This window comes from Pan troglodytes, chromosome 7 (genome assembly GCF_028858775.2).
Source record: "Pan troglodytes isolate AG18354 chromosome 7, NHGRI_mPanTro3-v2.0_pri, whole genome shotgun sequence".
Lineage (NCBI taxonomy): Eukaryota > Metazoa > Chordata > Mammalia > Primates > Hominidae > Pan > Pan troglodytes.
The window spans coordinates 79,956,445-79,981,382 of NC_072405.2; the positions used below are offsets into that span (position 1 = coordinate 79,956,445).

The 24,938-nt window shown below is 38.1% G+C and overlaps 1 protein-coding gene across 20 annotated transcripts in view; it reads right to left on the reverse strand.

Annotated features, from left to right (window-relative positions):
• EYA1 (EYA transcriptional coactivator and phosphatase 1) overlaps positions 1 to 24,938 on the reverse strand; it is a 460,645-nt gene that overhangs the window by 110,062 nt on the left and 325,645 nt on the right. For 11 of the 20 annotated variants that reach the window (XM_054656818.2, XM_054656817.2, XM_016959563.4 and 8 more), the window contains 3 exons: positions 14,816 to 14,885; positions 14,351 to 14,496; positions 10,162 to 10,299 (listed from right to left, as the gene is read on the reverse strand). In XM_054656818.2, coding sequence (XP_054512793.1) covers positions 10,162 to 10,299; positions 14,351 to 14,496; positions 14,816 to 14,885 — 354 coding nt within the window. The remainder of the gene's footprint in view (positions 1 to 10,161; positions 10,300 to 14,350; positions 14,497 to 14,815; positions 14,886 to 24,938) is intronic. The other 9 variants (XM_054656820.2, XM_054656819.2, XM_009455494.5 and 6 more) reach the window with 4 other exon arrangements.

Here is a 24,938-nt window from a genome sequence, read left to right on the forward strand (position 1 = left end):
AGGTTCAAGCGACTCTCGTGCCTCAGCCTCTTGAGTAGCTGGGATTACAAGTGTGTCCGTCCCACCACACTCGGCTGACTGGCTTCTTTCAAACTACATGATGTATAAAGGATTATCTTAGAAATCAGATTATAATCACTTTAGATTTAAATTATGTAAAGAAAGTTAAATTCTGGACCTGTAAGCACCTTCTGAAAGGAGTTAAAATATCTTTGAATCTCCAGTAAATAGTCCAGCAGACTTTAAATCAAATAAAATTTTAAGTTGATTAAGTATCCATGGATTTTTACCTCATAAAATCTCACCTATTTGAGCGATGAATACCACTGGACCCCAGACATGGTACAAGGACTTCGCATCCACATGCCATCGGAGCATGCCGATAGGATGTTAACCTTGTTAGTCCAGCTGTCAGGATCCTAACAGAACACTGACCCATGGTCCAGATTCTGCCCTCCTAAGAAGGCTACTCACTCTCATAGCTCAGACATTGGCATATCACAGGCATATTAATGAAAACAAGTCTTGCCTGTGTAAGAAAAACTTCAAATTCAGAATGCAATAACATCCTATGGCTTTAGAGTACATTTATAGTTCAAACTTTCCACATCCATTTTCTGAGGTTATTTCCAACATCATCATGTGAGATGGCTGAGGCAGGGTCCTCGTCTTCATTCAAAAAGTAGAGGATGGATAAGGTGACCATTATCTCTGGTGCCAGGTTATGGTTTTCTAATCTGTCAAGCCAAATCTACCTTTTCGATTTTCTGAATCGGTAATGTTGAAAGCAAATTGGTATTAAGTGGTATTAATTTTTGGCTACACAAAAATCATAGACAGACTAAGGGCAGAAATAATCATACCTAAGACATTTAATAAATACATTTGGAATCAAATGATCCCATTTTTAAAGGACTTCTTCATTGTAACTCCATTTTAGGCTAGTAAATTTAAAAGTAAATTACATAAAGTGTCCCAGGGACAGTGCGTCACAAAGATTTTGCTTTGCTTTCTTCTTATCAATGTTGGCTTCCTACAGAGAAAGAGTGGTGGCCTTGTCAACCATAACAAACAAGAAACAGTCTTGCTTGAAGATCCTATACGGGACATGCAGTTCTGTAAGTGCTAAGCAATTTTAGTTTTAAAACAAATCCATCCCTCGAAACTTCTCTTAATACATCTTCACTACCTCTTCGTAGTTAAGAGCACAGCCTATGTCGATTTAAACATTACTTAAAATATTAAATCAAAGTTCTGTGTATGATTTAACCTGGATAATACTGCCCAGTTATAACTTCAAAAAGCTTTTCTTTTTTTAAGAAAAAAAAAAAAAAAAGGAGTAACAAGTAGGTCAAAGGTCTGCTTCACAGAGAACAAGGACTCACATTAAAAACCAGAATCCCAGCCAACATAAGAATGCTGGAACCTGCTGGGGCCTGTCTGTACTTGCCATGTTTTAGAGCATTTTCTAGCACTTACTGGGCAAGCAGGATGCTGTTTGTCCCTCGTGTATTTTCACAGAAGTCCATTTGCTTTCCATCTCTGGCCTCTTTGCCATGGGCTATGTCCATCATCAAGCACGATCTATGTGGCAGAAGTTAGTGCAGCTCCCTGGGGAAAAGCTTTCGAAGGCCAGATGGGCTATTTAAAACCAGGATTTTCCCCCTTCCTTAGAAGATAGATTTTAAATGACCAAGTTTTCCTTTTTGTCCCAGTAATAGTTTTTATTTCCAAAGAGAACTTTTAACACAGGTTATAAAGACTGCAAAGCCTTTACATTTACCTGTCTTGATATATTTCTATGTATTTTAATTAAAAACAACTCATGAAGAAAACAATATTGGTATGGGTCACTAATTATTGCTGTGCCTAGATGTCAAGAAATTTTTATCCAATTTTTAATACCTGAAATATACAAGATGCCAAAAGAAGTGAAACAAAATATTACTTATACAATCAATTTAAGCAAAAAAAATCTAGAATATAAAATGCCAAGAACTAAAAAATAAATATGAGAAGAGTGGCAAAGCAATTAAGGGGTAATTCTGCACATCAGTGCAAGCCGCAATAGCTATTCTTCAGTTTCATTTTATGTCAGAAAGTACAAATCTCAAATGCTTTATCACAGGTTACTTTTTTAAGCTTAATGTATATTTTCCTAAAACCACTATCTTTTTAAGTAAAAACACCTTTTCTATAGATAATAAAAAATTTTTAAAGCATAACAGCATATTTAGTTAAGCAATTTTTAGGTTATAAATGACTAATAAACTTAAATGGTTCAGGCATACATTTGAAAAGCTACAGAGAGGCAGATCAAAGGAAACAAGGGTGATGTTACTGGATCATTCCCACTTCATAATGAGGCACGGATGCATGAGGTGTGATGGCCACAGAGCTGTGCCTCTTCCACGTACCCTTTAACAAACCTCTGCCCTGATTTATTGTCTTTCCTTACTAGTTTGAACCCCAATCTCTTTAGCAGAACAAACAACATTATATACAAAGAGGGAGTGAGAATTTGTGTTATTTTCTTCTCTAAGGGAGAGCAATAAAACCTAAAGGAAAATAAACAAAGCAGGGTTTCCAGGGCCCTCTGAGTTTAGTACATGTACATCTGTGCAGCCCCTTCGATCTATCATGGCAGATCCTGACACCTTCCCTGGTGTGGGATGATGGGAATGTCCTATACCATTATTGATATTCTGGGACAATAAAACACTCAGAAAGGCATTCTATACCACCATCGTGATGATTCTGTGATGTCTCCAACCAGCTCTACCTACGAGTATTAACACAAGGAAAGATGGCATTAAACATACGATGACAATAAATTAGCTGAAATGTCTCATTTATGTTTTATATATATTTTTAACTTTTAAGTTCAGAGGTACATGTGCAGTTTTGTTATGCAAACTTGTGTCATGGAGGTTTGGTGTACAGATTATTTCATCACCCAGGTATTAAGCCTAGTACACATTAGTTATTTTTCCTGATCCTCTCTGTCTTCCCACCCTTCGTTCTCTGACAGGTCCCAGTGTGTGTTGTTCCCCTCTACGTGTCCATATGTTCTCATTATTTAGCTCCCACTTATAGGTGAGAATATATGGTAGCTGGTTTTCTGTTCTTGTGTTAGTTTGCTAAGGATAATGGCCTCCAGCTCCATCCATGTTCCTGCAAAGGACATGATCTCATTCTTTTTGTATAGCTGCATAGTATTCCATGGTGTATAGGTACCACATTTTCTTTATCCAGTTTACCATTGATGGGCATTTAGGTTGATTCCATAACTTTGTCTTTGCTCTTCTAAATGGTGAATTAACTGAATTTTTATTATGCTACATTCCAAATTCATTTCCCCAAATGAAGAAAATCAGAGTTTTTTATGAACCTTAATTTCTAACATTCATTGTGACACAGACCTCTCCACTTCTAACAAACATTTGTATATTTTAGACATAATACTAGATACTGGAGATTAAAATATGACTAAAGATGTTCATTACCTTTAATAGTCTAGAATCACTAGAACTAAGCTATTATGGAAAGCTGGGTTTTCCACAGAGCTGAGGCTTAACCAGTTAAGTAACAACTTAATTTTAATGGTTTTGTTTTGTAGGTGTGTGAAAATTGTTTGCACGTGAACTACAGACTGCCTTACCTCAGCCAAATTGCTAAACAAAATTTTATTTTCCTCATATGATTGGGCACCACCATTATAAAGATAGCTCATTGTTTTCTGTATTAGATGGAACCATAAATCTATATTATATGTGGAGTTAAATGGATAGCGACACCAGCGATAGGTACAGACCTTGCATTTTTAAACGTATGATTTCAAGTTAGTTGTTTCTTTTACATAAAAGGAGAATAAAGGTTATTTATGACACACTGGGGAGATATTCTGTGAAAGCAATCAGAGGCCGAAGCTGCTTCTGCTAAGCAGTTTTCTTACCTTTCATGCATGCGTGCACACACGCACAAACTCACACACAACACCCCGTTTCACTATTGTGGCCAGTGCCCTTTGATTGGTAAGCAGCAGTACAAACATATTGTTTGCAGAACTGACCCAAGGGTCTCCAGGCACACTCTGTCCATCCACACCCACCCATTCAGCTAACTCATCTGCATCAGCTTTGTCAATGGTGTGTGAAGAAAAACCCCCTCAGACCATTCCAAAACTTCTTCCAGAAAAACCAAAGCTAACACTGCGGAACAGGAAAATGTCAAAAATGAATAAGCAAAGATTTCACCTCCTCAGGTTGAACTCTACAGTTGTTTATGAAGAAGAACACTTTGTCTTTCTCAGCTGAACTTAAGTTTCTAATCTTTTAGTGGTGCACAAAAGAAAAATTAAAGCATGAATAGAATTTTCCAGTGATCTTACAGCAAAGGTGAAAACAATCAGATTTCCCAATCACTGAGGTTTTATTTCATGGAATTTTAGTATTAGAGCATGCACGACGAAAATCTGATCCTTGTTTAGTTTAAAATGGCATGTGTCAGATTCACAGAAGCCTGCTTGGCAGGACAGAAGTGTTGAAAGTTGGAGCTGAAAGGGTGATTCCAGAAGGATCACTTGGAGCAAATGAGGGCACCAAGTAAGGCTGGCCCAGTTCACAAGGTTTGACAGTGGCAAAATGGCCGTAAATTGCCAAATCTGCTCTTAAAAGGCTGTGCAAGTGTTAAAGCGCTGACAGTGCTCAGAAATGAGTTTTCTAAGAAGTTTTTTTTAGAGCTTCATGAATTGGTGTTTGACTAGTTATATAACTAAGTATGTAATGCAGTGGTTTAGTTCTAACGATCAAGCCTGCCCTTCAGAAAAATTTAAAGACCAAGCAACAACATTTTGGCTTTTTGTAGTTTTCTTTAAAAGCCACTCCTGTGAGCTCTGTAATTTAGGTGTATGTACAACAACGAGGTCTGACAGTTCTAAGCCATTCTCCATTTTGAGTAGCCATTCTTAACTGTTGATATTATACAAACTAAATTACTAATTTTATGCATTCTTTAGCATTTTCAGGTTCTTATTATTTATTTATTATTTAGTTAGTTTTTTGAAAACACAGTCTCACTCCATTGCCCAGGCTGGAGTGCAGTGGCACGATCTTGTCTCACTGAACCTCACGGTCCCAAGATTCTCCTACCTCAGCCTCCCAAGTAGCTGGGATTACAGGCACATGACATTACACCTGGCTAATTTTTGTATTTTTAATAGAGACGGGGTTTTGCCATGTTGGCCAGGCTGGTCTCAAACTCCTGACCTTGGGTGATCTGCCCACCTCGGCCTCCCAAAGTGCTGGGATTACAGGCGTGAGCCATAGGTTCTTATCTTTTCAAAGTTACTGTTCAGAGTTATGTAAAGATTAAATAAGATGTCACAAGGGAAATAACTAGGTTAGTCCTTGGCATATAAAAAGTAAACAATAAATGTCAACTGTTATTTTATTTTGTTGTATGGGCACTAGAGTTTTCCATCTCTACATAGCACAGCTTATCACATTCCCATCTTCTTCCCTAATTTTCTGAACTAAACAATTTGATGCTTCAATGACTCGTGGAGACCTCTTTCTCCACCCATTCTTAGCACTCAAAGCAGAGATGTGACTGCAGGGCCCATGACCAACAAGGACTTGGTTGATGACTGTCTCTCTCCCACCGCCACTGCAAAGCTGGGTTTATTTTTTGCCAGCAGCTCTTCCTTGCTTCCTCACTCTCATTTTCCAACACCCCATTCACCACTGCCGCCATACAGCTTTTCCTCTCTCCTGATTTTCTTCTTCGTGTTGTTTCTCCCCTCCTTTTTCAGTATCATGTACAAAAAGCTTGACCTTTGTTGATAGTAAGTTTCCTTCCATGCCAGCATATTAATTACATCTGGCTCCTTTTTTGCTATGCTTATTTGGTTATTGGTTTCTTAAAGTTCTCTTTCATGGCTAAAATATATTTTGTTATATATATTATTACACACATTAAAATTTTAATTACACTTTGTGTGTTGTGGGGGGAAGAGAAGGAGCATTTAGGTAATGCTACCTAATCTGGAACTATTCCAGAAAGCTGGACCATAATGATAATAATGAAAATAATAGTAACCACATCACCACTGCAATGAGAGCAGTAAAATTGACAACAATCATTTGAGTTCTTACTACGTACCACAGGTTGGTCAGAGTGATTTACAGACAATCTCAATGATATCTCACAACAGTATTGTGGGAGTAGATCTCATGCCCATATTCCAGATAAGGAAACACATGTGAAGGAGTCGTCGCATGCTGAAGGCCCACAGAAAGCAAAGGTAGAACTGCTGACAGCCAATCTTACTCCAGAACCCATACTGCTAACCAGGGAGCCAGATTTCACTGTACCTTTACTCCAGTCTTTCTAAGTCTGATAGAACCAAAGAGCTGACCATCATAAGTTTTCTTTAAATTAATCAGCAAAACACTTAGAGGATGCATACATGTCACACTTCAGTTTTTGGGGCTACTAGAATATTTCCCCTGGGCTACTAGAATAGTTCTTCTATCATTGTAAAATTCTGATATTAAATTTGAACAGGTAAATCTCTGAATAACTAGTCATCATACCTTATATTTTTAAAGTTGAAAAGATTTCCCGGAAATAAAGCTAGGCAAAAATATCCCCCATATTGCCAAAATATATTCTCATCCAGGATTCAAATACATTTTAATAGCTATAAGATGAAATTGGTATAAGCAAATAATCAGTGTTATTCATTAAGGATTAAAAGAACTGAGGGAGTTTTGAAAATAATTTTAGACATTGTAGAAATTGCTATATTAAAAAACATGTATTAAAAAGACACTCAAAGGTCAACAGGCTCCCACAACTAGGTGCACAAAATCATTGAATAATGAGAAGCAGTATACATACTGCATTTAATATTTAAGAACTACATATTAATCACAATTAAGTACCCAAATCTGGCCATATACATTCTGTAGCAAATTATATAGCATTATCCATCATCATTTTGGCAAGTTAATTTTCAAATTAATAGTATATGATCATCTGGCTTAATATGTGGAAGTCATATTACAGGTTGAATATCCCTTATCTGAAATGCTTGGGACCAGAAATGTTTTGGATTTTGAATTTTTTTCAAATTTTGGAATATTTGCATTATATACTGGTTGAGCATTCCTAACCCAAAAATCTGAAATCCAGAATGCTCCTATAAGCATTTTCTTTGAGAATCACGTGAGTGCTCAAAAAGTTTTACATTTTGAATCATTTTGGATTTCAGATTTTTGGATTAGGAATACTCAACCTGTATATCCAATAGTCTAAAACTGAGTAAATTATCATTATAAAGATAGTCATGTGAAATAATGCCTCAGTCATGGGAAATGGGTCCTAATGTCCCACAGAAAGGCCATTCAACTAAGGGATGTATAAAAACACACGAAAAGTTTTAATGCAATATCCAGTAAGCCCAGATGATAATAAATCTATGGCTAGAAAAGCAGTGCCTTATTTGGTGCTATACATGTCCTTATTTCTTTTAAATGATAATTTTATTTTCTTCCAAATTCATTTCCTTTTCTACTCATTCATTTCCCCTTTTTTATGCACTATACTGTAGTGGCTGGTTTGTCTTTTTCTGAATTGTTCCTGCTGCATAAGTTTTGATCTGGGAGAAGAGCAAGATGAAAGTAACTCTCAAGCACAATATTTCTCAAACTATCTGAGGTCCAGGATCGGTTTTTTCCTCCAATCCTTCACAGACTGACAACTGAGCAAAATACAAAGTAATGTACTTCTAAAAGAAAAAAATTTTTCTAAAAAAAGAGACAGTATAAGTCTCATTTCAAAAAATTATTATTTGATTCAATAAACATAAAATTTATTATTGACTGACTATGAAAGTTTCTAGATGCTAACTCTCAGTTTCTGTACTTAGCTTTAGCGTTTGGTGGACAGGTAACGGCAAGGCTGCGGATGGGCGCAGGCCCAGAACCATACAATTCTGTAGCTCTGCTCTGGGCAGGGCACTTCACTTGCCTCTTTCCCACTTTTAGGATCCACTTCTCCTCAAGGAGACCTGGATACCACGGGCACCCTGCTAGACCCTGGGACCCCTCCAGCACTCTTTATTTTCCTGATGTCTCCCGGAGGAATCTGCAATTGCATAATTTAGTTGGTTGCTTGTCTACTGTCTCTCTCTTTGGCAAGAATGAAAGCTCTATGAGCAAACAGACCTTGTCTGCCTTATGATCCATTTCATTACTAGAGCCTAGGACTGTTAAATTCATTAATAAAGTCTTTCCATCACTTTTCGTTCTTTATATTCCTTTACTCAATTGATATTCAGCATGTGCAGAACAGTTCTTTTCCAAGGCTGCATAAAAGTTTTGGAATCAGGCACATAAATAATATCCTTCTACCAATAAATGCTATCTGTTATAAAATAGTTTTTATTTTATAATCACTGAATATGTCAAAACTTTATAGTTCAGGCCTTTTGAATCAAATGCAAAATCAAATATGAAAAGGTTAATGATCTTGTCCACTAAAATTGTAGTTTGCTATACAGGAAAATAGACTCTTAAAAATGATAAATAAAAAAATATATATCATTCTTAAGGAAACATATTAATAAGACATTTAAAAAGGCTAAGATCTTTAATGTGAAAAATAATAAGATAAAGATGACAACCAATGAAGAGAAGAAAAAACATTTTATGTTTTTTCTAAATGTGTATAAAAACAAAATCTTATACCTACCAAAATGACACTTTTTTCAAAGAAAGATATCAAATGCGTATACTTTAACACACAGCCCTTCCTTATGTAAATATATAGGAAATCCTTAAAGGAGCATAAAACAATTTACTTAGAAATTCTATACTTAAACTTATTCAAAGGAAATAATTAAAGGTGTGTAGATAAGATATGCATAGCATTGCTCTAAATGTCAAATAGTAGGGAATTAGTTAAATAAGATATATCTATTTAGGGAATTAGTCAAATAAGATATACCTATTTAGCTAATTCCATGTAGCCATCAAAAGGATACCATAGAACAGAACTTATTGATGTGAAAAGATGATTAAAATGTACTTGTTACTAAAAATAGCAGGTTGCAATACTGTATTAAATAATGGGCCCATGCTGTATATCTAGACAAACATATATCATAATGATAATAATAAATGTATGAGACATAGACTATATTTTTGCTTCTCTGTATTTTCTAATTTGTCTGTGATAAACAAATATTAATGTAATGAAGAAGAAGCTAAAATATATAAAAACAATAACAACTATAAAAAGAACCCCTTCAATCAAAAAGAGATCATCAGGGATTTAATTCAACTATGGATTGGCACTATTAGGAGGCCAAATATGATTCGTTGAACTGAACTGTAGTAAAGACAAGATATTAGGAAAATGTTTAAATTATGTGAGAACTATTCTCAAGCACTTTAAAGATCTATTTGCAAGATAACAATGTGCTAACTTTAAGTAATGTCTATGTATTCTTGAGACCAGCTTTGACAATGACACCTGTCATTCCATTTGACTTGTACTTACATTATGTTTTGTCTATAGTTTCAAAAACAGAACCCAGGGACTGATTCTTACAAGCATTTTCTTAAAGATTCACTGGGTATCTGTAAATCTGATCAAGCTGTTCTTTGGGAGATCATTATTCAACACTTATCACATACTTTATTTCTACAGCTATGACTGTCACTCCCCAAGCTTCACTTCATAATGAAAATAAAGAAAACAGCCTTTTTGGAAAAGTTGGATGGTAATACCAAGTGCGTAAGTTTTTAGTACATGCCATATCACAACCTCCTACATGGCTGATTTTTGACTTTTTCATTTCTTTTATAACTGACAGAAGACACAAAGGCAAAAATGTCAACTTCACAAAAAATCTTAGTGCTTTTTGGAAAGAATGTTATAGATCATCCAGTCTAACCCCCTGATGTTATAAATATGGAAATTTAGGCCTAGAAAATAGGTAAGTGATGAATCAAACTAGAAGCAGGTGTCCTGCCTCTAAGCCCAATCCAGTTGCCATCATCATTTACTATTTACATGGAACATCAGGTTCTACTTTAGAAGTTAACTATCAACCTACAGGGTTAAGGAAAAAAGCAACGTGTATATACAGACCTTGCATCTGGTAGCTGTATGGTGCCTGTCCAGGTTGAGGGGTACTGAAGCTTGTGCCATAGCTGAGAAATCCTGTCTGTCCAGGTGACTGAGACTGTGACAATCCACCTTCAGTCTTGATGCCTGCCCACAATGCACCTAAATCAGTTAGTGATAGCTTATCTATCTGTCCATTTTCAAAAGCTGGTAAATATACAAAAACATACACTTCCACAACCGTTTAACTACAAATGCTTCCCCAATCTTATCTCAAAAATAAAGGGTATACATGCATTCAGTGAAATACCATAAAGTACAACTTCAGTTTTTTAAATCCGGGATTACAGATTTGAATGTCTATTCACATTATTCTCTCTTGTTTTATTGCACTTTAAGACATATCCCTTCTATAAAATGTAACTCCAGTGATATATTTTCATACTTAATTTTGTTGTTTTAATTATGTAAGAGTTGAAGATCATCTCCTTCACAGTAAAGAAATAGCCATAATTAAATTTTAGCTAAATGATCCCAAAGTTGCTATATTGACTAGTGTTAAAAATAAAATCCTTTTTTATATTAAAAAATATTAATTAGATCCTATACCATCACAGTGTTTTTCCCTCCTTTACTCTTTCTACTACAAAGCTGATTTCAGTACCAACTCATTTTGAAGTCCAAAGAATCAATACTGGGCACAGAACTAAACAACATGGTGGAAAGGCTTTTCCTGAATATCTAGGTCCTATCAGAAAATAAGCACAAAGGAAGCAGAACACTAATGAGCTGAATCTTATAAAACAGCAGTGATTTATAAACAAGTGAGGTTGACCAGCAGTTTCCTTTTGTCCCTGTTAGTGTGAAATATTTGACTATAATTGTTTTCGATGTAGTCTAAAGTACCTTTGTTTTTATCATATGATAATATAAAAATGATGTATCTGTGGCCCCCAAATACTTCCCCAAACACCAGGCTAACATCGTAATTTTGGGACTTGGATTTGGCAGCACTGAGGTATGGGGCTCAGCTCTGTCTTTAATTAATTACAATTAAAGACAGTCATACATGTTAACAACTCTCCTTCATTCTCATAGAGGGAGGGAAGGAAAATTTCTGCCAAGGGAATTCACATTTTTTAATAATTTTGCTTCGTACTTGAGATAAATGATATCTTTAGGATCTAGAATACACAGTAGTCTTACTGTTTATTTCCATTTTAGGGGAATCTCATCAGCAGAGTACAGCTAGGTAATTGTTTTAAGGCAGTGGGAGAATCTGACTCTTGGCTGAGAGTGCCTACTTTAATTCCTGCAGTATCTCTAAATAACTTCATAATGACCTTAACATTTAAGTCTTAACACAACCTTAACATTTTAAAAATGTGATTTTCCCTGTAAAGGTAATCCCAAACCAATGAATAACCCACACATAGAAATGGTCCCTGGAAATACACCTGCCCCAGACAGGTGGCATGATGGCTTTAGAAAATCCCTTTCTTTCCATGTTGTCACCCCTAGGGATTTTCCACCTCTTGCTGCATTTGAGACTACACTGATCTGCTTCCAGCCTTCACCTATACCAATAAAATACCAATAATTCATGTATTTTGTTTGTTTGTTTTTGAGACGGAGTCTCGCTCTGTCACCCAGGCTCGAGTGCAGTGGTGCGATCTCCGCTCACTGCAAGCTCTCTGCCTCCTGGGTTCACGCCATTCTCCTGCCTCAGCCTCCCGAGTAGCTGGGACTACAGGCACCCACCACCATGCCTGGCTAATTTTTTGTATTTTTAGTAGAGACGGGGTTTCACCGTGTTAGCCAGGATGGTCTAGATCTCCTGACCTCGTGATCCACCCGCCTCGGCCTCCCAAAGTGCTGGGATTACAGGTGTGAGCCACTGCCTCTGGCCTAATTCATGTATTTTTATTCTGTTTCTAGCCTATTGGTTCCAGATGGGGATCTTTGTGATAAGAACACGTAAGGAAAGGCAGAAAGAGGTAGAAAGCACCCATAGCCACACCTATCTCTGTGACTTCTACCTACAAGGTGGCAAACTCATTTCACTGGCAGACTCCAAGCAGATCCAGCAAAAAAACAGAATGAATTTGTGTTTCCCCACTGATCTATCATTCTCATGATAAAAAGATACACCAACCTTTTCTTACAGGGTCTAAATAAAAAGTCAAGAGTACAAGTCCTTGGAGAAAGTTTTGTAAGACCATCTGAGCCTTGACTATCAGCAGTTAAAACCCAAGCTATGTGCTCTTCCTTCATGAATGAGCAAAGGGGAGAAGGATGCCATATTTTTCAATGCACTGGCCCCCAAAATAGAACTTTTGGATCAGAAGTATGCAGGGCATCTCCTTCTACTCAAGTTCCCAAAAGAGAAGATGGGGGTTATTAGGAAAATGCTAAGAACTGAAAATTATTCCCTGGGAATTTATAACCATGGAAAACTGTGGAATCAAAGCCCTTCACACTGAGCCTCACTCTCTCCCCCTCCCTTATCCCCATCGATCCCATTAAAATCCCCATCCTCACTCTGCTAGTTCTGATTCTACTCCCAGATCTTTTGCTCATCTCACACTCTTTGAACAGCTATTTCAGACAAGGACATTCATTAATGGTTTAGAACTGGAGGAACCCCTAACCCAGAGCTCAGAAATTGGCAAAGGGAGATGTCCAGGTCCCACCAAGACTGAATGGGGAGGAGAAGGAAGAAGAAAGATGTGTGGCTGGTAGCCAGGGCAGTGATGGGAATGGCACCTTCCAATGGCAGCACTGGTAGGCTGACAGTACTTTAGAACTGTGTGGACTGGAAAATACATTTATACTTCAAATAACCATCTCACAAATAAATTTTGAGAGTGTAAATCAAAGACTGCCTTGACTTCTATTATAGAATGGGAGCTGATCCTTTTTCTTCTTGTAGTCCAAGAATAGTTTGAAAGTAAATTCCAGCTAAATTTAATCCATAGCTAATATTATTATGAGAAACTGTGAATAAAAGTTATGGAAAAGAGAGATAGTTTTAAAAATTCCATTTTAGGGCTGTCTCTAAAGTCTACTTTAAAAATACCTATCTAGAAAACATTGGTTCTGATGGTTTTAAAATAAAACTATAAATGCTGAAGTCGTACATAATTTAGATTATTTGTATATATTTTATAAGAAATTCATATACAGTTGATTTTGTTTGAGATAGAATTAAAAGGAATAAAGTAATTTACCTTCTAATTATTAATGAAATACTTAAAGAAGAGCATTAATTCTTTTTATATACCACAGAAAAGAATACTACAAAACAGTATCAAGCAGAAGCACAATTAGAATACTGGTCACAGAAAATTCTGTACTTGTTGCACAGAATTACTTATTCTATCAATCCTTTCCTCCAAGTGTCCATGTACTATTCCTTGATCACTAGTTTTTATTCTTTTCTTAATAAAATGCCAATAATTCAAGTGTTTCTATTCAGTTCAATCTACTTAGAATTGCAATGACAATTTAATGGAAGAAAAGGTATTTTGAAATTCTGAAATTTTTTTAATTAAGCTTTGGGATTTTGTTGGATTTATTTTTAATTTACAGGTATTGACCCATAAAAAGTGAGTTAAATTACACCAAGATAAAGATAACCTCCAGGTGGGAAGGAACAAATGTCCATGTGAGCCTTAAATGTTTCCTGATTCGCCTCTTCAAAGTACACTCCAGGCAGTGATATATAGATCACTTTTCCTAATGGTTGATAATGCTGAAATTTGAGACTATTACCACCCTCGAGTTTAAAGCAAGAGTTTGTTGAATTCTACTTGTACGTCCCTAATCACAGCTAGGCATCTGATAAATAGGAAATGAATCTGTACCCCAAAAGACTTCATTCACAGACGTTTTATCACAAATATGCACAAAAATATTTTGGATTCCAGAGCCCAGTGCTCAAATGGCAAATTCAGGGTTGAGATATAAATCGAGAAAAATGAGAGCAAGAAGGCATACGAACCACATAATCTTTTCGCTACCTCTGACCTCAAGATAAGGAGCTACCAGTTCTTATAATGCTCTTTAGAAACAATCATACTAAGAATTTAGACACAGAAGGTGACAACACGTTCTAAATTGGCCAAGGATTGGGTCTTTAAGTATCACTCAAACATGTTAATACATGCATGCCCATGCGATAACGCCACCACTACAATTGCAGGTTACTCACCATATGAGGAAATGCCGTACGGCTGTCCTGGCTGTGGGTACGTGGCATAGGCTGTAGCTTGTTGCATTCCTGTGGTAAACTGTGTTTGCCCATATGCAGCCATAGTTTGTGAGGAAGGGGTAGGGAGAATATGTGGGTATGGTCTGCTATTTGTCAGAAATGACAGAAAATAGAAAGCCCATGCATTAGATGGAAGCATGCAAACCGATTAACAACCACATCACAAATTCCAGCTAAATATTGTTTCTTAAAGTAAAACTTTCACACAGAATTGACAAAGCACTGAAATACTTCAGTGTCTCCACTACATGATGCTCAAAATAAATTTGTATCAGTATATTTACAACTCTATGAAATGCACTTTCATTTAAATTAAGATGGAACATGTAGGCACAGACATAACTTTAAATAAATAAAAGTCTACTCAGAGAAGTTATTTATTGATTAAGAGAAAATACATCTTACTTGGAAGGGTAAATCTGTGGTGGAGAGAACTGGTGAGTTGGTCGTGGGCTGAAACTACTGCTCCCAATTGCTGGAAAACAAAAACAAAACAAAATAATGCACAATAATCCAAGCAAAACACAAAATATATAGAAAGCACTGACATATTTTCAACTATAGGTTGGCCATATGAAATTTCGGATATTTGGTCTTTGTGACCTGCAGAGATGGAAATTTCATATGGTTCCACCTAACAAAGTTAAACTATAAAGAGGAATGAATAGAAACTGATTAAGGGCTCTAGTTTTAAATGAACTCTTAGAAAACATCATCACAATCTTCGCAAATACCTGCTAGCATGCTGTGAGTTTTTACAGTGGCAATACTTAAAGAGTACAAGGAGTCCTGGCTACTGTTTGGAAAGCTGTGCTGAAAGGGGAGGTATGAAGCTGAATTGCAGGATTGGGTGGGAATGTGAAAGGTCAGCTGGCCTATTGTTTGTGCTCAGCAAGAACACACAAACCTGAGGCTGTATTACCAAGAAACGTGGTCTAATCTTCTCTTGGGTGAGAAGAAACAGGATAGATCCTCATTTGCCTGCATTGATTTAGCAATGGTTTTTAGTAAAAATGCATTCCTATAACTATCTTAAATTTCTCAAGTTGCAAGCTAAGCCTGTTTTTTCCTGTGCTGATCTGGGTGTTCCTTTGCCTTTTAGTTATATGTGATCAACTTCAATGTTCAACTAAAAAAAGGTTTGCCTTTATTTTTTAAAGAGGTATTTAAGCATTCAAGCAGAACTTTACTTCTTAATCACGTTTACTTGATTAAATAATGCACTAAAGTCCAAGCAAATGTTCTTGTGCTCTAATTTTGAACTAAAGAAGCAAAAACCTATGTTAACAAAGTCCTGAAAATGGCAGTTTCAGCTTCTTTCATTGTAAACACAGTGAATCTACATATATATAAATCTACATATATGTGTGTATATATACATACATATATATCTACACATATTTATGTTTATGGGTATACATGTACATATTTTTTTCCTCCAATTCCCTAATCTCTATCGGGCTAAGATGCATATTCCTTGGGGGCAATTATTATAAGATGTAATGTTTATTTTATTCTTCTACCAATAATTACTATCTTTGGAGGCTCTATTATTTATTAATTCTATTCTACACTAAAATCCTTTTAGGAGGTTCCATGTACTCAAAGTTTCATATAGTTTTCCCATTGTCACACTGGTACATTAATGTTTCTCAAATTTAATTTTCTAGCTTGTGTTTGGGATGACAATGGTAGAATTGGACAAGAATCTTCAAATCTATGAGTAATCTTTTCCTTGTAAAACAAAGAAGGCCTGTCCAGGAACAGTAGATCTAGATTAGTACCACTCTTGCAAGCTCCCAGACTTCAAACATCTGGCTGGCCGCTTGGCAGAGACAGCATCTGTACTGAAGAGATGGCAAGCCGGCCCAGCTGGTATACCCCATCATCTGGCACATACTGAGCCACTACTCTGTTCCAGGTGCTGTGCTAGATGCTGCACGTGCAAAGGTGCAAAGACCAGATCTGTCTGATACACATGGGAAGGGTGACACATAAAGAACTGTGGGATGGTCAGTTAAAGACTGCAGTTTATAGAAGAGAGGGATTAGTGAGAGAACACTTGGACTATGAGCACTACCACTTGCCCAGGTCATCTGCAACTAAAACCTCTTCTGCTCTTCTAAGACAGAAAACAGGCCAAGGGTAACATGGACTTACCCAGCAGAATTATTGGAGAAGTAATCTCTTCCTGGGACAATTGGAGTTCAAAATAATTGGTTAAAAACCAAACAACAAAAAAATGCAATGCTACTTGCCGACAGAAGCCACAGAAACCCCATTTATTCTTTCCTAGCTCTATGTCTATGTTTTTTGAATTGTGGGTCATGGCTCATGAAAAGTTCATGAACTCAATAGGTTGTACCCAACAATTTTTTTCTTTTTTCTTTCTTTTTAACAAACAACAGAATAAAAGATATCAGGGTTATGGGTTACTACACAGAGTACAGGAAGTCCCATAAGGCTTTGATTTAGAGGATATGCACAGTATGTGTGTATATACATATGATGAAAGACTTAGGAGGCTGCAGAACGTGGGAATTAAGCCTAGGTTCTGGAATCAGAATTGAATTTCAGCTCAGATTCAAATCTCACTTCTTCTATGTGGGCTTAGTCAAGTTATTCCCTCTATGTCTCCATATGTTCTCCTATAAAATGATGGCAGTAATACTACCTACACCTCATAGGATTGTCATGAAGACTGAGATAATTTTCCCAGATTCCCACTAACTTTTACCCCACACTCGTCTTTTCCTTCTGTGTTTTCAACTCTACTCAGTGGACTGCATCACCATCTGTCCCACAAAATACTTCAAGGTTGGATTTTCTGTTTCCATTTTACATATGAGGAACTAAGGGCTGACAGAAGTAAAGTAACATATGTAAGCAAATTGAACCCAGGTCTGCCTAACTTTTCCCACCAAAGCATACTGTCTTCCGAGCCCCTGTGTGGAAATTAGAACTTCACAGCCATCTTGTTTTCCCCTCTATTTCATGACTCAGGTGGCTCCCCGACCCCCAATCCAGAATTGCCTGTTGGTCTGTCCTGCATACTCCATCCATACTCTCAGGATCCCTGTCCTGGTTTAGGTCCCAATAATGATGTCTCACCTGGACTACTGCAACAGTTACAGAGCCACTGTCCCTTTGTCCCACTCAGAGATGGCCACCTGTGCCTTCTGACTCTCAATATTGGCAACACCATGTTCTTTCTTAAATGGAAACTTCTTCATATCCATTCTCTAGCTCACAATCATTCGACAGTGCACATTATCCCTAGGATAAATTCCAAATTCATTGGCACAGAATACAAAGAGATTCAAGCTTCAACTCCCTCCTGGGTAGGTTATCTAGGCTCACAGACTTCAGAACTGCCCATCCATGGCATGTACTTTTATGTCTGATTTGGTTGTTGTTCACACTAGACTCATTTTCCTTGTAAAGCTCTTCTTTCCTCTGCCTGACAAACATTCCACCACAGAGACTAAGTCATCATTTTCCCTTTAGGATAACGTCTTCCTTCTCTGTACTTTCTTGGAACATTGCAATCCTTGGCAATGTAGCACCCCCAACATTGCATTATAACTAGCGTATGTAGTGTATAGATGGTTACATTCCTCTGCTAACTATGGGCTTCTGGGGCCAGGGTCTTCTTATTATCCTATTTCCTCAGCACCTGACAGGGCCTGGTATGTGGTAGAGGGAATCAACACACACTATTTGTTTAAAAAGAATGTGAGAATTAGGTCATAAGCAAAGTAGATGTTTCAAACCACAATAACGTGAAGAATGGTTCAATTATTTTAAGTTTTTTAAATAAACATACATAATAAACCTAACTTAGTTCTTTGGCAATATAGATTGGAGTAAGTAGTATCCCTTATGAAATAAATGTGAAGAACCCACAATGCTGTCTTATAACTACTCACCTAGTTAGGTGTGCTTAAAATTACTGAATGTGTCAAAGGCCATATAAGAAGTCATATCTTTTGGGCTTTCTTTAAATCCAAACCCCTGTATGGCTCGCACAATCTCTGTGTGGCCTGTAGTCAAAAATCTACCATCTTATACCTGAAGTACCTTTTCTGTAATGGCATGAAACACTTTAAACTTTCTAAACAGTAACCCAGGAATTCAGATTAATTTTAATTTCACAGGACCAAAATCATCTAAAACAAAGGGAATGACCCCAGATCCTCTATCAAGGTAAATTAAATGGTCCTTTTACCCTTAGAACACTCCAAATTACATATGCCACAGAGCCTTGGGAACATACGGACAACCAATATCTCTTCATCTGTTTCAATTATTCCATTCTATGTCCTAAATAGAAAGAATCTCCTCCAATCTTTTTGTAGGAAGGGAGAGGAGAATCAAAAATGAATAATAATTACAATCTTGGGACCACTGGGAAGAGCAAAAGAACTCTCGAAATTGGCAGGTCCTCAGCTCATTCCTCCCCCAGGCTCCTTCATGTCAACACCATTCAGCCAATCAGGTCAAAAGCCTAGAAGTAAGTTTTGACTCTTCTCTTTCCCTCAAACCCCACCTACCCTTTTATCATAAGTCCAGTCTGTTTTCCCAACAAAATATACCCCAAACCTCACAACTTCTCACTTCTCATTTATCACTCTGTTCCAGTCACCAATGTTGTGGCAAACAGAAGAAGCACCTCCTGATTCTTCTGCTGCAGGGGATGAAGCTGAACAAGGGCCTAGCTGTTAAGCTCTGCAATCCATCCATGCCATGCAGGGCAGGGGTGAGGGGACACTTTCAAAGGGCTTAACCCGACCAGTGACAATGCACCAGGGATACTAAGGCAGGCCTGTTCCTGGGAGAGCTGGGGCTCCTCTGATGGCCTTGCTGAAATGTCCTGAGACTGCACTCCCACCTAACTTAACCTCCCTTCCTTCCCTCTCTCCTTTCCCTTAACAAAATCCTGGCACAGTTAATCCTGCCTTGGTGGCTCTTCTAGGAAGACGTGAACTAACACAGTCATCTTTCTTCTGAGCCAGGAAAACGTTGGTCTCCCTGTTTCCATGTCACCATTCACCCCATAAAGCACCTTCCATGCATCAAACAGTGACCTCTCAAAAACATAAATTAAGTCATGCCACAAACCCCCTGACCCTCAACCCCAAGCCCTCCATTATCCTCCTATCACATTTCGTTGAACCCAAACTTATTGCTGCCCTTCACCAAGATCTCTGCTCAGATGCCCTGTTCTCTAAAAGAGACTCCCATTCATTCCTTTACTAAATTCTTTGATCAGCTTTTGTTTTCTTCTTAGCAGTTTTAGTTGTCTATTTACGTACATCAGCACTTAACACTTACCCATGTATTATCCGTCTCTCCCAAAGAATGAAAGCTCCATGAGGGCAGAGACCCTGTCTACCACTTCACTGCTATATTCCCACTGCCTAGAACATTGCCTGGCATATAGCAGGTGCTCAATAAATAATTGTTGAATGAACGAATCAGACCCAGAAGGGTATACCTTTTATGAACAATTAAAAAGAGAAACCATATTTGTTACACAATATTTTTTCTCCTCCAGAAGCATTCCTGCTTCTATTTTCAATTTTCAAATATCACCAGACATCAACTAGCAGTTTACTTAACAACTTAACAAATTTAGGCTTTGTAGAAATGGCAGAGGCAGTAAAGATATTAAGAACACTTTGTTTGCAATTCCTCTTGTTCTTAAAATTTAAATCATTAAAGTATTGTTTTTCATTGATAAAGAGTAAATGGGCCTCACTTTACGATATTTGGAAACCATGATAAACAATGCTGCAATTTTCAACTCAGCCACATGCCTTGGAAAACCAGCCTCCCCTTTCTTCCTTTCTTTCACTCTCCCCACGCCAAGATCCCTGAGGGCTTCCCTGGAAGAGTGAGAGTGAGTCACTATGTCCTCAAGGCTTGCAGGTGCTAGGGCTCCTTGAAAGACAGGTGGAGATAGCAATCACCAACATCAGAGTGGCTCCACTTCTTCTTTATCCTCACTGTCTATTTTGTTAAGACACTAATAATAGTTAGGGTGGGAATCTTTAAGTTCTTTTTTTTTTTTTTTTTTTTTTGAGACAGCGTCTCACCCTGTTGCCCTGGCTAGAGTGCAATGGTGCATCTCAGCTCACTGCAACCTCCGCCTCCTGGGTTCAAGCGATTCTCCTGCCTCAGCCTCCTGAATAGCTGGGATTACAGGTGCCCGCCACCATGCCCGGCTAATTTTTTGTATTTTTAGTAGAGACAGGGTTTCACCATGTTAGCCAGGATGGTCTTGACCTCCTGTCCTGGTGATCTCTCTGCCTCGGCCTCCCAAAGTACTGGGATTACATGTGTGAGCCACTGCACCCAGCCAAGTTCATGTGAATTTTTAAGCCATTGTGGAGAAGAAAGTAGGAGTGGTGGCCACAGAGCTAAAGGACAGCTTGGAGATAAGGGCTTAGAAACTTCTTTCTTTTACAAACCGTAAGCCCTGTTCATAGCCATTCCAGTATGTTGATTTTTGTCTCTTTCATCACTTATAAAAGAGAGAGAAAAGAAAATGTAAAACAAGAGAATACCGATTCCAGGGTGCTCTGTGCTTCCTATGCCTTCACCCAGCCCCCTCAGCTCTCCTGATTCTTTCCACTGTATTCAACACAGAGAATCAAACTATGGAAAACAAGATCCTTTACAGCTTCAGCCTCTCCACCACCTACCCCTTCACCTTCAGCTAAGCCCTTCTCCAAGGCCCTCGCTTCTCCTGTGTATCTTTTCCAAGTTGAGGCTGCTTGCTCTTTCAGATTCCAGATGTCACAAAGACCTGAAAACATATTTTCATTGTTGCTTCTTCCAAACCATTGGTTTTCTACTCTCCCATAAAAATCTTTCTTTCTCTGGGGTTGATGACAGATCTTCAACACTTCCATGAATGACCCACATCCTGGACACTGCCTACATTTATGAAAAACTTTAGGATTTGGTGATGTCTCCCCAACATCACCCTGGGTTATACATCCACTGCTTTTCTCAGTCTGTCTAGGCCTCAACCCTGGCCTTCTACTTCAGTCATCAAGCTCAAGACCACATCCTGGCCCCTTTTCCCCACTCCATGGTCTCAAGCCACAATCACATTGATCAATTCATTAATTTCCTTAGCAAACATTTACTAAGCATCTCCTGTATGCTTGATGCCATGAAGACCACCAGGACTGCAACTGAATAATACAAACAGAATCTCTGTTCTCACAGGGCTACAGTTTAGCAGGAAGACAGAGACCGAGGATTAATCCCATAAGTAGTGATGAAGGGTGGGGAACTAACTACAGAGGCATGTGGTGAAGGCCTCACTGAGTTTAAGTAAGGAATATCATTTCTGTCTAGAATTTTCCTTCCTTTGTTCTCATTTCATGTGTGCTCCAACCTCATCAAGAGATGAAGAACCCCTGACATCCCTATCTTTTCTCATGGTATTAGCCCCTACCTTCTTCTTTCTACCCATCTTGAATACATGAAAAATTATTTTAAACCATTCCTTTACTGATACTCTCAATTTTCTTAATTTCGTATTCTCTCATGCTCTATCTGGCAAACCCTTGACCCTGGATCAAGCCCAGCGTCTTTTCACATGGTCTGCTAAGCCCTTGTAGAGAAAAATCACTCTACCATACAGGCCCATCTTCGTTAGCTCCAGCCTTGTTCAACCTTCAGCTCTACTGTCCATCCTATTCTCTGTTTCTAGGCAGCCTCAGACTTCCCCAGCATCCACTACATCAATTTCAGTCTTCTCCAACTCTTCAAGCTCACATGCCTGTCACTACTCTTATTTTGAGTCACTTCGGAGGAAAAAGTAGAAGCCATCATTCGTTCATTCATGTTTTCTTTAATTCAAATATGTGGCACATATTAGGCAAATATGTGAGTGCCTAATATGTGGCAGGTACTGTTTTAGGTGTCAGGGATATAGAAGTGAACCAAACAAGACAGAATCCCTGCCAACACAAGCTTATGTTTTGGTGGGGTGAGAGTCCAAAACTAAACATAATGCACAAGAAAATGACAGCATTTGCAAAAGGCTCATAATTATTGGCAGGAAAGAGTGGGGAGTAACTCGATCCGGTAGAACAGAAGTAGAACAGGAGAGCTGCACCGAGTCAAGTGGTCAGGGTGGGCCTCGATGAGGTGAGATGTGAACACAGACGAAGTTAGGGAGAGTAAGGCAGGTGTACAGGGAAAGGACTGCCAGCAAAAAACACACTATGTGGGGAGCATGTCTACCACATGGGAGGAAGAACAGTAAGCAAGGCGGGCAGGCAACAAGGTCAGACAGTCTCTGAGGCAGATGATGATAGGGCTTGTGGGCTTTTTAAGGATTTGGCTTTTACCCATAGAGCCGAATGGGAGCCTTTGGAGGGTCTGAACTGAAGAATCGGATAGGAACTCCCTCAACATACTGCCACCTCATCCACTTCAAATTCATCTGCACCACTTCATATTGCATCTTCCCCAATGTTTCAGTGGAAAAATTATTCCTTTTCTAGCCTGATCTGCTTCTGTTTTGGATTTGTGCTATTGCTATCCCATCAGGGGCTTTCCTCTATCAATTATCCCTCTACTTACCCATACCTCTAACCTCTGCCTCTGTTGAGTTTGTGTCAGCAGTATGAAACCACCCTGACCTCCTAAATGCCATCCCTCTCTCTAACGAATTTCCTTTCCTTCCCTTCTTTTTAGCACTATGTACTTGAAAGACATTTTTCTTTTCCTCTTCTTCACTCCCCCACATTATTCATGAATCATTCATTCATTCAATAAACTTTAGGAGCACATACTATCTGCTAAGAGCTATGCTGGAGACACAGAAGTTGGTCATGTGGTCCAGCAGGGACAAGGATAAAGTTCATCCATCTACTGAAACTGCCACAGGCTAATCCATTGATGCTTGTAATTTTTTAATTTTCAATTTTGACATAATTTGAAACTTGCAGAAAAGTTGCAAGAACAGCACAAAAACTTCCCAGATATCCTTCATCCAAATTCTCCAACATGTTATTAGCTTTATCCTTGATTTCTTGTGTGTGTGTGTGTGTGTGTGTATGCATACGCATATATACCTCACATTCTGTTGGAGTTTTGTGTATGATGTCTTTTTACTTATAAATATTTCTGGCCGGGTGCAGTGGCTCACACCTGTAATCCCAGCACTTTGGGAGGCCGAGGCGAGTGGATTAGTAGGTCAAGAGATTGAGATCATCCTGGCCAACATGGTGAAACCCCATCTCTACTAAAACTTCAAAAATTAGCTGGGCATGGTGGCACGTGCCTGTAGTCCCAGCTACTCGGGAGGCTAAAGTAGGAGAATCACTTGAACCCAGGAGGCAGAGGTTGCAGTGAGCCGAGATCACACTACAGCACTCCAGCCTGGGCAACAGAGTGAGACTCTGTCTCTAAATAAATAAATAAATACACACACACACACATATATGTATATATACATATATATATATTTCTATGTGTATTTCTTAAAAACAAAGAATTCTTTTACCACAGTACAGTTATCAAAATCAGGAAAAACAGTGATAGTGATGCAATACTATTTTCCACAGATATTTTCAAAAAGATTATCTCTTTGTAGCACATGATTTTTAACTTGGACTTTAAAAGTATTACTTTTTAAAAGTATAAATGTTTTATATATATATATATATATACACATATATATAATGTAAAAATTTTGAAAATAAGACAAAAGCAGAAGGAATAATATTCAAATTATATTCCACCATCTAGAGAGAATCACTGTTAATTTTTAGACCCATATACACAGGCCCATATATGTACATACAGATGCCTTTTTAAGAAAGCAAAACTGTGATTATACTGAAAATATGACTCTTTCATAACTTGCTTTTTCTCTTAATATAGTTAACATTTTCTCAAGACACCTTTTAAAAATAATTCTCAAGAGCTGTGTACAGATCCACATTATTGACAGTGCTTCCTTAAAATTCTTCCCTGTGTTTGCTTCCAGTTCAACACTATTGCTTTTTTGTTTTTGTTTTGTTTTTGTTTTGAGACAGAGTCTCACTCTGCTGCCCAGGCTGAAGTGCAGTGGTGCAATCATAGCTCACTGCAACCTTGAACTCCTGGGCTCAAGTGATCTTCCAGTCTCAGCCTCCTTAGTAGCTGGGACCACAGGCGCATACCACCACGCCCAGCTAATTTTTTAAAAATTATTTTTTGTAGAGACAGGTCTCCCTATGTTGTCCAGGCTGGCCTCCAATTCCTGGGCTCAAATGATTCTCCTGCCTCTCCATCCCAAAGTGCTAGGATTACACGTGTGAGCCACCATGCCTGGCCAAAACTTGCTTTATCCCGAATTACCTGTTTTCATTTGATCCTCTGCCCATGTCATATATATTAGCTTTCCGTGAGTTCTGTCTTCAACTTTGTTTACCCCACTAGCTTTAACTCCCTGTATACCTTCAAATTTCCCATGCCAAATCTCCTCTGAGCTCCAAACCCTAATATACTTGGCATC